General features: G+C 44.0%; 1 protein-coding gene across 1 annotated transcript; it reads left to right on the top strand.

The window, feature by feature from the left end:
- The first annotated feature begins 5,946 nt into the window (after positions 1-5,946).
- Positions 5,947-14,290, top strand: SLC25A18 (solute carrier family 25 member 18). Its single transcript, XM_036235853.1, is given in 10 exon segments — positions 5,947-6,144; positions 7,374-7,480; positions 7,651-7,722; positions 8,759-8,849; positions 9,978-10,096; positions 11,937-12,108; positions 12,863-13,017; positions 13,648-13,729; positions 14,150-14,247; positions 14,250-14,290. Coding segments are annotated over 10 exon segments (957 nt in total). The 5' UTR covers positions 5,947-6,124.
- Positions 14,291-15,007: the final 717 nt, after the last annotated feature.

Genomic DNA, 15,007 nt, shown 5'->3' with positions numbered 1-15,007 from the left:
CAGTGACCAAGGGCCCCGGTCACAGGAGGCTGAGGAACCACTGGAGAGAACCGAAGGAGTTGCAGAACTCGAGGGAATAGAATGTTTTAATACAGGGAGAATGAAAAGTAGTGTAATGTGAGCAGCTCGCAAAGCCCTAGTCCCCACTAAGAATCATTTCTCTAAATAGATTTGTTTCTGCATAACTTGTTCAAAATACAGTCCTGAGAAACAACCTATTAAGAATTACTTGACATTTTTTTGTGTGCTTTCTGAATTTTTAATTTTTTTCTATTACTCTAAGTACTTTAAGAAATAGACCAAATTTAAATCTATCTATTAACTACCTATTTCCTAGGGAAGCAGACAGGGTGAGTCACAGAGTAGTGTTGGTGTTAGGCGAGCGGGCCCATCTGGGTCTAGGAACCTGAGCAGCCCCTGGAATGCTGCCCTCAGTGTGAGGAGACTGCGGGTAAGATAGCTGGGCCCCAACACAGGTTTCTGCCCAGCCCCACCAGGGCCTGTCTGCTTCTGACTGTCCAGGACTGTTCTTAGCCAGCTCCTTGTTTGCAAAATAGAGCCGAGCCGCAGTAGTGAGGGGGAGGGGCAAGCACCCTTTGTGTACACACATGCACACACACCCACCCACCTACCCACCTAGCAGCAGCAGCAGCAGCAGCAGCAGCAGCACTCTCAGAAACTGGGTACCTGTGGGTTGAGGGACTAGCCCCAGACCACACACTAGCAGAATGGTGTCCACAGTTGACATATCCTGCCTGCCAAGCCAGGTGTGCCTTCTCAGTGACTTCCGAAAGTGCCTGGGAATGTTTCCTCCCTCCTTGCAGGCAACTTCCTCTCCTTAACTTGCCTTTCTCATTCTTCAGCCCCTCAGGTTTCAGACCTCCAACAGTTCCCCAATTCTTCCTTCTCCTTCAGCCCTGGTCAGTTACCAAGTCCAAGCCCTTTGTTTTTTAAAAATTCTCTCCCAGCTAAGCCTTTTACTCTGCACTCCCTTTCCTGCCCTAATCCATCCTTCTCCCCTTCATTGCCTTACCACGATGGCCTCCTAACTGCCCTCTCCCCTGAAATTTCCTTTTCTCCACCTGTTCTTCCAGAATTATTGTCTTCATACCACATTCAACGTGGTAGTTTTCCCCTTAAAAGGATTCAGTGTTTCGTTACTGTCTACAAGACAAAATTTGTAAAAAGTTACTTAATTTGGGTGCTGGGAGGCACGTACCATAGCTGACAATCCCAAGGTCCTTCTCCAGGCCTCTGCAGCTTCTCTTCCTCAGTTCTCCTACTGGGTAAACAAGGGAGCATATTGTGCCCCCAAACCTTTGCTTGGCCCCACCTGTGCTCATACAGAGCTCATGTCCAGGCTACACACTCCTTCCTCTTCTTGTAAACTTTCCCTTTTTAAATTTTTTATATATTTGTTATTACCTTTTTTTTTTTAGGTGAGGCAAGCTTACAATCCCTTATTTTTTTTATTTTTTACACCTACAGCACCTGGTCTTCCTAGGTGGTCTCCTATCCAAATACTAACTACAGCCGACCCTGCTTAGCTTCCAAGATCAGACAGGATCAGGCTCATTCAGGGTAGCGTGGCTATAGACACCCTTATTTTTCAAGGTTGCTTCTAGCTCCTTCTGCAAAGCAGCCTACACTGACCTCTCACATCTATGAACCCTCATTGTCTAAGCAGCTCAATTACTATTAAGTGAAATGTGAAGGTTTTTAATTTTTTTTGTATATAACTTAAGGACTCTGGTTACCAAAATTAACTCTAACTTAAGACAGTAAGTCAGTTTATTAGAATAGTGTAATATCCCTTTAGCACCTTTGGTACTGTAATCAGGGTTTTAAATACCACCAGAACTCTCTCTTGTCTATCCTTATTTCTGTGGTTCTGCTTTATTCATCTCTCTAAATCATCTCTCTGTTTCCCAAACCACATGACAGTAAACAATACTGCTTATTGGGGCCCACGTTTTATATACTATAGGGGAAAAAATCAAAAGAAGTTACACAATTTTTCACTTTTAAAATTCCTGTGGTGGAGATCGCATAACCTAGCTTAAGTCAGGTATCCATACTCAGACAATCAACATTACCCAGGGGACAGTGTCACCTTTTAGGAATATGGCAGTTCCCACTGTAACCAGATGCAATGTTGAAAGGGAACAAGGGGATCCCTGGAAATGAGGTAATGAAGGGATACAACAGTTGTCCCCTACGGTCCACCCTTTCATGCCTGAGGACATGCAAACACATAGTATTTCCAAATTTCTGCCTTCTAATATGGTTCAATTACCACCTGTAAAAATGTAAATGCACTTGTCTGTCTTCCCAGTGTGAGGCAACTAAATGTCATGACCAGATACTGTATCCAAAAGCAATGACACAGACCCTCTGTTACCCTTGTCAAGATTGTTTTTTCATATGTATCCAGTCCTTCTCCCCTTTGGTCCCAAAGAGTTCCAGATGTAGCTCCTCGTAATTCTGCATCCCAGAGCTTAGTTTTACTACCCTAGTACTCACAAAATACTTTTTCCCAAATTCCATTTAGAAAAGAAGGTAGGGAAAATATTATCTCCTGGCCAATAGTCTAAAGCATGAAGCATACCCTAAGTGATAAGACTAGATAATTTAATGAGTGTCCTTTGTTTACTAAATTTTGGGCAGAGTAGTGAGCTCTTTGGTCAGGCAATAAGGCCTGCTTGCTGGAAGAATTTCCCTTGCTTTCAGAACCTATACCGAGAGAACAGTGTAAAGGAGCACCCGGTGGGAGAGCAGGCTGTCACTTTAGAAGCCTCTTCCTGTCCGTGTTGGAACCAATGGAATCTAAATTCGTGAAGGCAAGGACCTTGTTTTTGTTTTCGGCTACCTCCCTGCCACCTAGAACTGCAACCGGCACACAGGAGGCACTCAAAAAATATGTGTAGAAAGACTAACCCTTGGGTCTGTGGACTGCCTTAGGGACTGAGCGATTATGGGCCTTGTTGCCACGTTTTGGATTTTTGTGGTGATACGACGACTTCTTTAAAACCTTGGCTGGCTGACTGTCAGTGTCCTTTTTGTTGACTCTGTACTAATACATTTACCTATTCCAGAAACTTTGTCGAGTCATAGTCTTTGAATACTAAATTTGTTAAAGAGAACTGCCGAGCCTGGGACTTAATGGTGACTTGGCACAGTCTTGGGGTGGTGAGGCTGGGGCTCTGAGATGCACATACATACACCCTACCTGCAAATGCACATCTGTCTAGTGGAGGTGCTAGGGAGTGGACTTGGGATTGGGATATCCTTAATTTCTCTGGCTTCCCTTAAATACCCCTATTGCAATAGCCAATGAACCACAATTTATAAAATAGGAATGTAGTTGTAGAAAAAGCATAGAATATGGCTGTAAGTTATTTGAATCTATGGACATGTCCTGTTGTTTCTTTCCTATCAACTTCTAAAGCCATTGTTATCCAGAATTACAGCATGTCTTCCTTTCATAATAACTTATTAAATGTCTCCAAGAATAGCCAACACACTTCAATTTCTTGACATTTTGCCACCAAACTCCACCTTTTGGAGGCAAATGGTTGGTGTCTCAAGACAGATGATATTGCACAAGACCTAGGGGTTCATCAAGCCTCTGCCCTACTTTCTCTCAGCCAGTCATATATTTTGGGGTCTGCAATTTGCAAAATCCCACTCTATTTGCTACTTTTCAGAGAGTTAAGACTCTTTTGGTTGGGATTTTCAGAAACCAAGTCTAGCAAGTTAATAACAACCTAATTTATCGACAGGACAGACTCCAAGGACAGGAATGTGACTGGCATTCAGTGAAGCAGGAATTTAAACGTTAAGAATAGTTCCTCTTGTTTCTCCTGCAGATATGCTTGCTTTGCTTTTCTTTCTCTTCAGACCAGCTTCCTGTTTTTCCAACAGATCCAAGTTTTACATATTCTAGGTCCAAACACCATGTTACAAGACCATTTTTCAAGTTCTTAACCAAAAACTTTGGTATCCTCTTAACTACTACTCTCTCTCACAGCTGGACCATCAGGAAATCCTGTTTGTCTTACCTTCAACTTATATCCATTATTAAACCACTTCTCACCACCAACCCCTACCGCACCCCCGACAGGCAACCATTATCTCTTGCCTAGATTACTGCAATAATTTAACTGGTCTTTCTGCTTTTTTATTTTATTTTATTTTATTGTCTGTTACTCTTTTATTAGTCAAGAAAGTCTCTGATGTTTTTACTCAGGGGATTTCTAACTTCCCAATATCCTACAAACAGAATTTTTGTTTTGAGTGGAGAGATCCCTTCTATATGATTTTCATACTATAATAGCTTTAGTTAGGTAGCTTTAAATCAAAGAGTTCTTAATTTAAAAATTTACAGATGAATTCAAACTTTCTCAAATTTTTCTCGTCAAAAATTATGTAAATTTTACAAGATTTTTTTTTTAATGGTGACATTGGTTAACGAAATCCAGTAAGTTTCAGCCGAACATTTTAACAGTAAGGTATATATATTTACATCGTGTGTTCAACTCCCATAGTTATAGTCTTTCCGCTTTTACTTTTGACCTTCTGCTGTCTGCTCTTAACACAGCAGTCAAATGGTCCTGTCAAGAGCATGTCATTTCTATGCTGACAGCTCTCCCAATGTCTCTCTTTTTATTCAGGTTACGAGGCAAAGGCCTTATGAGCCGTACCTGGTCAGGCTTCCACCCCATTATCTCTACGACTTTGTCTTCACTGCTCACCCCTTGTTCACTCTTCACTGGCCACCTTGCTGTCCCTCTAGTTTACTAGTCTCATTGCTCTCAGCTGCTCTGCTCTGCCTTGAATGCTCTTCCCCTAGACACCTGCATGGCTCACTCCCTCCCTTCTTTTCAGTCCCTTAAGTCACCTCAATGGATTCTTTCTTGGTCAAGTCACCACCACCACCCCCCTGACACTTCCTATCTTCCTTCCCCTCTGAATGTTTTTCTCTGAAGTATTATCACTATCTGGTATCCTTAGGATTTACTTATTTCATTTATTGCCTGTATCCTCCTTTAGAATTTAGTCCCCGAGAACTGCAATGTTCGTCTTTTGTGCACTGATATATCCCCAGACCTGCAATAGTCATTGCCTGGTACTCAAGAAATTTTTTCTGAGTGAATCAGTATATACCAGGGAAAGTCTGATCTCTCTTTTCTTCCCCAAAACAAAATACCCGGAGACAACAGAGACTTGCTGGCAGCCCCAGGGAACAACAAGGAGCATGGAAAAAGAGGGAGCACTAGAGCGGCCTGAAGGTAGCCTGTAGGGAAGAGACCCCCAGAGCTCAGGCCAGCCTCCACTGGAGCGTCAGAACTTCTCTTGCCACTTCCTCTCTGGGGTTAAACTGGGAACCCTCCTCAGAAGCTGTAATGACTGTTGATATCAGTAGCTTCAACTTCCTGACACTATCCCTGGTGCTTTCCATATGCATCAGTTATGAATAAATCCAGAGACTTAACACAGCCCAGTCTTTCTACAGGATCACAGGAAGTTTAAGAAAACACATTTTAAAAGCCAAAAGAGTTAACTTCAGAACATCTCAAGTGTTTTACTGTTAGTTCTTGGACACCATGAGGGATTCCGAGTCCACAACAACTCCTTAAAATCCCTTTTTTTTGAGATCCCGTCTGCTTCCCTCACGTCTGCTCCCAGGCCCCTCTCCAAAATGCCCCAGCACACCTTTGCTCGAGCCTTAGTTTGGCCCGTTATCCTTCTCTCTCATCCTCTTCCTTCTAATCTCAATCCCCAAAGTCCCAAAGGTCTAGGAAGGGAAGATCACAGATCAAATTGGCAGTGTTAATAAATGAATAATGTTCTGTCCCATCACAGACATGGTTCTCACACCATGAAGTGAGTGTTGTTCTGACTGCTTTATAGGGGAGGAAACTATAGCCCGAGGAGTTTGTGACTTGCCGTGAAGGTGGCTCGGGCCACTTTCCACTGACACCTGCACTTTATCCATTCGGCAGCTGCTGTCTAGAGTCAAGGGTACGAACACCACTCCTGCTTCAGCCGGTCTTCTGCCCTGAGCAGCAAAGGGAACAGCCTTGTGTCCCGGGACCCACCAGGGTCCTCGGCCCCCTGCAGCATGTTTAAACAGGATATGAGGTAAACTCTGGCTGAGACAGCCCTTATCTCTGGGCCAGGTCTAGGGGAAGAGTTGTGGTGTAATAACACGTCCTCAGCTGCTCTTCCAGATTCCTGAAGTATAAGCTGAGTCCTGGAGAGTAGCGAGAGAGACCCATTTTCCTGTACACTATATATATATATATATATATATATATATATATATATATATATATATATATATATATACACACACACACACACACACACATATGTGTATTTAAATATAATTTGTAATTGGACTGCATCTCCTCACATTGTAAAATTTAAGTTTATTACCTACTCTTACCACTTCCAAGTAATCTACCTCCAAATATTTTGCTCACGGTCTGCCTCTGGCTAGAAAAAATAAAATATTACTAGATTCCAATGAGTCTGAGGAAGCTTTATTTTCTATTTCCAGACTTTAAAAACTTCTCCAGGATGAGGGGGCCCAGAATCAGATAATCTCAATAATTTAACCCTGGTTATCTTGTGGTGACTAAAACCCTCATTGTCAGAGAAGTATGTTCCCTTATTATTAATAATAGCTATCATTTACCAAATGCATTAACTTAATTTTACAAAGGGGAAAACAAAGGATCAGAGAAGTGAGGTAACCTGCTTAACTAACAGCATAGCCAGGATTCTGACTGCCCTTAAGTCCGAAATAACATTTCAGTATGTTTGAAAATTTATCCACATGAGTCTCCAAGGGGGGGGGGCAAGACAGAAAGCAGGACTTCAGTGGAAACTCCGAAGGGAATGCTCTGAGGCCTAGCTAAGAGCATTCTGCACCCTGGTGGGGCCCCAGGGGACATCACTGGCACTCCGGCCTTCCCAGAAACGCTTTCAGCATCCTAGCTTTTATGAGCGTTCCCTGCTAGGATTAGGGCAAAAAGCTTCGGCCCTGCTGAGAACAATGCCCCTGAAGGAAGTTGCCAGGCCGTCCTGGCTCCTGGCCCCTAACCTGTCTCTGGCATTGGACCTGGGGAGGGAGGCACACCAGGTCAGCCAGAGGGGCTGCTGGGGTTGGTAAGAGGCTAAGGAAAGGAGTCTCTGGACACCTGTGGGGCTGAGGTCCCCGGAGCTACCATTTCTACCCTTGCTCTGCTCCATTCCTGCCCTCCTGCCCTTCTCTCTACATTTCCCCATCCAGTCCTTGCTGTGTGCAGCTCTCTGCAGCCAGCTTCCCTCCTTCACTCTGTGCTTTCCTTCTTCCCATGGTCTAGTGTCACAGCAAAACTCATCAATGGAGGTGTGGCAGGGCTCATGGGAGTGACCTGTGTGTTCCCCATCGACTTGGCCAAGACTGGACTTCAGAACCAGCATGGAAAAATATCTACAAGGGAATATAAGTATTGGCGAGGGGAGTGGGTAGGGAGACGAGGCTCCCAGAGGAAGGGCGTGGGGCCTCATTCCTTCCAGTTTCTTTAGGGAGTATGTAGATTAGGGTGTGGGGGAAGGGGGCTGTGGAGCAGCCTCCTGTTCACCACTAATTTCCTTTTCCGGCTTTCGCTTCTCGGATAGACTGCCTGATGAAGATGGTGAAGGTGGAGGGCTTTCTGGGCATGTACCAAGGTGGGCTTTCCAGGTGTTCTGGGGGAGGCTTGGCTTGGGACAAGTGAGGACAGAGGGTGTGTGTAGCCACAGGGGTGTCGAACTGTGGCAGTTTATAGGACACTGGGGATTGGTGTTCTTTCTGCTCAGGGAACTCCTGGGGGGGTGGGGCCTGTGCTGCCACATTGCTTTTCACAGCCCTCTATTTCTTTGGTAGAGACAAAGTTAGGGTGAGGTTGGGGGTGGGGCATTGATGAACACACTGAGGAGCTCAAGACCCCTGGGCTCCATCCTGGCATCACCAGTACCTCACTGTGCAATGTTGGAAGCAAGTGAGCCCCCACATTCCCCTTGTCCCTCCCTTCCTGTCTCAGGGCCTCAGGGCCGTCAGGGCCGTCAGGGCACCCAGCCACCAATAACAGAAGAAGGAGAAGAAGCTGACAGGGACAGATGGTGCACGGTGTTTGGAGCGCCTGGAAGGGAGTTACTTGGTGGCTTTTCCCTGACACAGCTCTTGCCATCCCTCTCTCCAGCAGTGTCCCCATCCAGGGTGGTGCAATCATGATTATGCCTTGGAAAATGGATACAAAGCTGAGTTTGAGAAGAAGCTGACATGCTAGTGCCCTAGGAATAAAGTAAAAGAGCCGCAAGAGGGCCTGAGCTAGCACAGCACAGGGTAATTGACACCAATCCCTGTCCCCGAGGGCCTTAATATGGGGGCTTAACTTGGGGAACTCTTCAGTTATCATCTGAGATGGATAGCACTAACAAGGACAAAAATAATTTCCTAATAACTGCACCACTGAGCCCACAAAGGAAACACATACATAAAAAGGAAAACGTGGTGGGAGGAGAGTTGAAGTAGGGAGATAAAAGAAAGTTTGTTTCAATAAAATAGGCAGAAAAACTCTCCTTGACCTCCTAACCCCAAGACCCCATTTACTCCATGAAACTTACCTTGCTGGGCTGAGAGTAGGTTGTCTGTGTGAGTAGTAGACTCGGGGCATTGTTACATCTGAGATGGCTTTAACTCCTCATCTTCATTGTTTACTTCCAGGGGCTACAGTGAACCTCACTTTGGTCACTCCAGAAAAGGCCATCAAGCTGGCAGCCAATGACTTCTTCTGGCAGCTGCTCATGGAAGATGGGTATGGCCAGGTGCTGGGTGGGGTATGGAAATCTTTTACTATATATCTACTTTTTTTTGGAAGGTGACAGGGAGAGGACTGTAACTCTGCCTCAGTTTATCTGTCTGCATGTATATAAATATGTGTACACAAATGGCTGAGGGTTAGTATGTTTTGGCAGACAAAAAGTGAAGGGAGAAAATGAGCTGGCGTAATTTGGAAGTTCTAGATCAACAGACAGACAGACTGACAGAATATATATACATAGCTGATGATTTTTTTTCAGTTTTGAGATATACTTAACATACATTGTATAAGTTTAAGGTATACACATGACATGACATACATATATTGTGAAAATGATTACAATGTTAACATCCATCCTCTCAGTTACAAAACATTTTTTCTTTTCCTTGTGATGAGAACTTTTGGATCTGTTCCTTTAGCAACTTTCAAATATACAGTACAGTACTAACTGTAGTCACTGTGCTGCACATCACTTCCCCAGGACTTATTTTTGTGTAACTGGAAGTTTGTACCTTTGATCGCCTTTACACAACTCATTTCCCCCTACCCTATAACCACACACCTGATCTTTTTGGTTTTGTTTTCAAGTCTTTGCTATTGTAAAAAACGGTACAATGAACAGAGAGGTGCAGATATCTGTTCAATATAGTGATTTCATTTCCTTCGGATAAATACTCAGAATTGGAATTGCTGGATCATAGGATGGTTGTATTTTTATTTTTCTGAAGGATCCTCCATACTATATTCCCACCAACAGTGCATGAGGATTCCCTTCTCTCCACACCCTTGCCAGCATTTACTTTCTAGTTCTCCCTGTGCTTCCCACTTCCTTAGTGATATTACTAAGGGATCAGAAACAAATTCCTGCAATGGGTAGTTTCACTGTACTAGTTTCAACTTCTATGCAGATGCTTGGTACCTCCCTGGCAGCCCATTTTAAATTTACTGTCACATCTTGGAGAGCCTGAGGGCAAGGTAATTATTTACTACGCTGGGTGAGTAGCAGACAATGGGAATGAGGCTAAATACCATGCCTGAAAAGTCCCAACTACTAGATGGGACAGGGTGGGACAACAGGGCTGGCCTGTGACTGAAGGATCATCCTGACTCCAGGTCCCACAGGCAGCAGCAGAATCTGAAGATGGAAATGATAGCTGGATGTGGAGCTGGAATGTGCCAGGTGGTAGTTACCTGTCCCATGGGACTGCTCAAGAGTCAGCTGCAGGATGCTGGGCGTTTGGGTGAGGCCTATCCCAGCTTCACATGGAATCAATAAAGGGCTGTGATCAGAATAGATTGCCTCAAATCTATACTCATTTGCCAGACTGTGTGACCCCATCAACTTTCTAGGCCAGCACACATCTTTATTTTATGGTTATCATTCTAGATTCCAACTCTTCCGGCTCTAGAACAAATAGCAGAAATGAGAATCTTGACCCAGGAGGGACAGAGAATACTCACCCTTACACCTCTATCATATCATTTTGACGTTTAGGCTTGATTTCCTAAAGATCTTAAGAAGTGTCAATGACCTGCCCATGAACACTTCAGTCTACAGAAGCTTTGCTCTGCTGTATTACTCTGCAGAAGCTGGGCTTTAGTGGAAAGGCATAAAAATGGAGACGAGAACCATTCTTACTTCTCTGGTTTTCTCTGGAAAAGAAGTTTGGCACTTTGCTTATTCCTGACCCTCAAAAATAATGAGTGGTGTAGGTTCCAAAGCATATGTTAAGGGTGAAGGCTGTCTAGTAGAAGGAGGCCGGCCCTCGTGGGGTGGGACAGAGGCTTCTCCTTGGGCTAACTCACAACACCTGAATTTGATAAGCCCATGTGTGGTGTGGCTAACATAGCATCTGGTGAAGTCCTCAGTAAATGTGGGTGCCCTCACCCCTCCTCAAACCAACTATCCACAAGATTTCTCAGTTGGATCAGATTAGCCTGAAGCAAATAAAACTGCAGAAAGAATGAAGGTCAGGCACTGGAAAGTCTGCACTGTTTTGATCTGCAAAGAGTAAAATGGTCTGCTACATTTTGTTTTTCAACCTGGGTGAGTTTTACTATTTGTAAAACATTTAAAAAAGTGAAAGCTAGGATGTGGGTGAATTATGTGCATCTAAAGAAGACATGGGAAGAATGACATTCATTGATTAAAGCTGATTGTTTGAGGCCCACAGAGCCTAGATTACTACTGAAAGAAAATATGCGTCGTGGCAGCTTCTTAGTATGAAATGCTGCCCTGCTAGATATCTAACGAAATTGGAACATGAAATAGCTTCCTTTCAGCAGGAACTTATAATCTAGGCAAAGCTTCTCAAACACTTCTCAAATCAATTTCCTCAATTAAGAAAATTGATTTTCACACAATTTCAGTGCATTGAATTTTGTGGTCATTAACAGGATTCGTCCACATTTGACATGCTTATATTTAATATGCTCAGGGGGAAAAAAAAACTATTCTATTTATTAATGAGCTCATATTATGAGCTCTGAATTATTCAACTAAAATGGGCTGACATCCCAAGAATCAAATTCTATAACAGTGAAGGGTATAAAGTGCATGTTTGCCTGATCTTGGAATACTAGAGAAAGGAGACTCCATAGGTCTGAAGCAGATAGTTTTTAACAAAAATCATTTGCTGTTTTACACATCAGTGACAAGATATATGGGATTCCTGTGTCCCAAAGTGCTAAGAGGATGGAACTATGCAATAGGTTCAGAGATGGTTTATAAATGGAAGACAGATCAGTTTTAACAAGATGATAAGGAACTGGGGAATAGGGTTACTTTTATAGCTTCCTATGAGAAAGAGAGCAGGGCAGGGAGTGGCTGTGCTCTGGGGACCATCCTATGCAGTGGGGACAGCTCATTAGACAATATAGATCTTATGGATCTAAAGGTTTTATTGGAGTCAAAAATTAATGTTCTAAAATTAGGACAATCCTCAGAATTCTAGTAGGGGTGTCCACCTTGTCCGAGTTATCCCAAAGATAGGAGCTGGGAACCATACTCTTGCAAGTGTAGTGTTTTTGCAGTATCTAGTGAGGCCTGGGTTGTGATGTGGACTGTCCTTTCCCTTTCAGCAGTCCATCAGGGTTTGGCCTCAGTACCTTCTTCCTCCAGGTCCTACGCTATCAGCTCAGCTTGCGAGGCTTCCACACACAAGCACCTATCTGCCACCCTCATTGCCTTGGAGCTACTTCACACTCAGGGGCTGCCTGGTCTCTATCAGGGCTTTGGTGCCACTCTCCTTAGGTGAGGCTCCCTGAACTTGGGACACAGAAGGGCTCCAATGAACAGGGAGTGGGAACAGAGGGCCAGAGAGACTGCTTTCCCAATTTGCCTGTGTTCTTCCTAGAATACTCAAACTGTTTCTAATCTTTCTCAGAATTGGGCAGGGTACCTGGAAGACTAGTTTTAGGCCTTCTCCATTGGCCAAGCTCATGAGTATTGGGTGTTCTATGGCCCAAAGGCAGCTAGAATGCCCTGTGTACAAAGGACTGTGGATCATCTGTAAGTAAATGAGTGGCTATACTCCCTCATTTTACTTTGCTATTTTGCCAAAATGCTTAAAGTAGAAGTATTTAAGGCCCTGGACAATTTTCTACCACCTGGGCAATAGGTGAATGAACTTCACTGTCCTGTCCATCCCACCCCCTCGACACTTAGCTCTTAGCTTTTCACCAGCCACGAACTCATTAACTCTTCCCGTAGACTGCCTACCCACTTTTATAGAACACGTCAAATCTTTGAATTTGCATCTGGCTCATTAAGAAGCTACAGGTGCTGGGAGGACAGAATGAGCTGGAAGGGTAGGGGAAGACAAATCGCTCTAACTGCTTATGCCGTCTGTCACCCCGCATTATCATGGAGTGCTAAGGCAGGAATATAGAATTTTGGGCTTGTCTCTGATCCATCTGATGGGCCCTCTAGTTCATGGGCTGACCTTATGACGTTGGGTAAAAGCCCTAGAGTAGCATGTAGCTCAGTGTTTCTTCTTCTTCTGCAGAGATATTCCCTTCTCCATCATCTGCTTCCCGCTGTTTGCCAACTTTAACAGCCTTGGGTTCAACAAGCTTACTGGGAAGGCTTCCTTTGCTCATTCCTTTCTGTCAGGCTGTGTTGCAGGTTCCATAGCCGCTGTCACAGTAACACCCCTGGACGGTAAGTGCACTGGAGATGGAGGGGTTTCAAGTGTTGACTTGCTTTACAAATTAGGCACCTGTACAGTCATTATAGGATGAATAATAATTTTGGACTTTTAGGATAAGAAGAAACAGCCCAAACCTTAAAACTCAGAAACCCATCAAAGAGATCTTCCCAGGTGAAGTGGAGCCAGAGACCTTCATTCTATTTTTTTCACCCTATTTCTTATCACTGACAAATCCTCACCTTCTAGGTGCTGATTTCATTAGTTGTGAAATCATTAGTCAAGCTGTGAACATCAGTTATAAATGACTGCTGGTGTTTCAAAACTCAATGCTAAAGGCAGGAGCTAAACAGTGCAAGATAATACTTCCCTTACCTTTAGGGTTACAGCCAGCAACTCTAGCACAGCTAGACTTCTCCATAGCATGGGTGACCTGAGGAATCATGTGGTTTCTGATTCCTTCATCTTATAAATGAGGCCTAAAGAGGGGAAGATCTTCAATTACAAATCCCATAATGAAAAAGCTGGCCTCAGGATTCAGGTTTTTTGTATACTGGCTCTAAAGGAAAACAGGACCGTTTCATGTTGAGGAAGAACACCAAAAGCAAATGTTCCTTACTTATTCTAACTTTTGCTTGACTTAGTTTTGAAAATTCGAATCCAAACCCTCAAGAAAGGCCTAGGTGAGGACAGCTACAGTGGGATCACTGACTGTGCCAGCCGAGAGTCCTTTACGGACGTGTGCCTAGGATGGTTCCCTTTGCATTGCTGTCCACCTACACCCGTCTAGAGAACAATGTTATCACTGGACTACGCTGGGCTGTGGATCGCTTTGAAATCTTTTCTTTTCCTTCACCTGTCAACAAAATCAGGTTGTACTGGGAGATTTTTTCTTATTTGAATCCCTATGGCATCTTTCTCCCAGAGTCTAGCAAACTGAGCCAATTTTCCACACCCAGGACCCAAGTGCTTAGTAACTAAACACAAATATACAATGGAGGTATAGCTCCCAGAAACCCAGGGTCCTGCTATTGCTGTGGGAAGTGACAAGTGCCCTCAAAGGAGACACACAATGTTGGAGAGCACATCACTGAGTACCACTTGCAGTGTGCTCCCGTACAATCACAAGCTTCTTCTTTCTCCCAGGAAACTCTGGATTCAGGAGGGACCATCTGCCTTTGTGAAGGGAGCAGGCTGTCGAGCCCTTGTTATAGCCCCGCTCTCTGGGATTGCCCAAGGTGTCTACTCATTGGTATTGGAGAACGTATCTTAAAGTGTGTTGAGTAGATACAGCTGGAGTGCAAGTCCCTTCACTGGCTGCCATCTGTCTAGCCCATTCTACCTAGCCTAGAGGGGGAAAGCAAGCTGACCTATCCTGATATTGTGTCCTCTAACTTGTAGCGCTACCTCAGTCTCAGAAGAAACAGACTTTCTCCAATAAGCAAGCTGATTATAGTCCTGTCCTCCCTTCAGCAGCCCCTAATCACCACCTTTTCTACAAAAACAGTAAATGCTTTGGCTGTATTAATTGTAGGACCTTAACAGACAACAAAGATGGAAGAGTTGTTTCTACATTTTACATTTCACTCAAACTCAGTATACTCGAGTCCGTTGGATGATTTTGTTAGTTCTTTGAATTAAATAACTTAGTTGGTCCTAGCACTCATTTTGGAAAAAAGGAGGATCAGAAGTTCAAGGGGACTGTGAAAGCCCTAAAAGTTGGCACCTAATTTGAAACCAAGCAAATCCTTTCAAATTGTAGACGGCTGAGGGGTAAGGCCAATTCAAACTGAGCGGCCTGGGCAAAGTCAGGGCAGCCACCCTGCCTTATATCCTCTGTCTGGAACACAGGCTCTTAGAGACCAATGTCTATGAAACACTGAAATAAAGTCGACTAGTTATAATCTCATCTAGTAATTAGTGGGAAAAGCAGACAGGCTGCAATGAACAGTCTGTCATCTACTTTTCTGTCCATTTCAGAACCAAAGGACATGAAAATGAGCA

Source organism: Rousettus aegyptiacus, unplaced genomic scaffold, assembly GCF_014176215.1.
Source record: "Rousettus aegyptiacus isolate mRouAeg1 unplaced genomic scaffold, mRouAeg1.p scaffold_m13_p_2, whole genome shotgun sequence".
NCBI classification, from domain to species: domain Eukaryota; kingdom Metazoa; phylum Chordata; class Mammalia; order Chiroptera; family Pteropodidae; genus Rousettus; species Rousettus aegyptiacus.
Note: the sequence above shows the minus strand (reverse complement) of the source record. Positions and strands in the feature narration are given on the sequence as shown.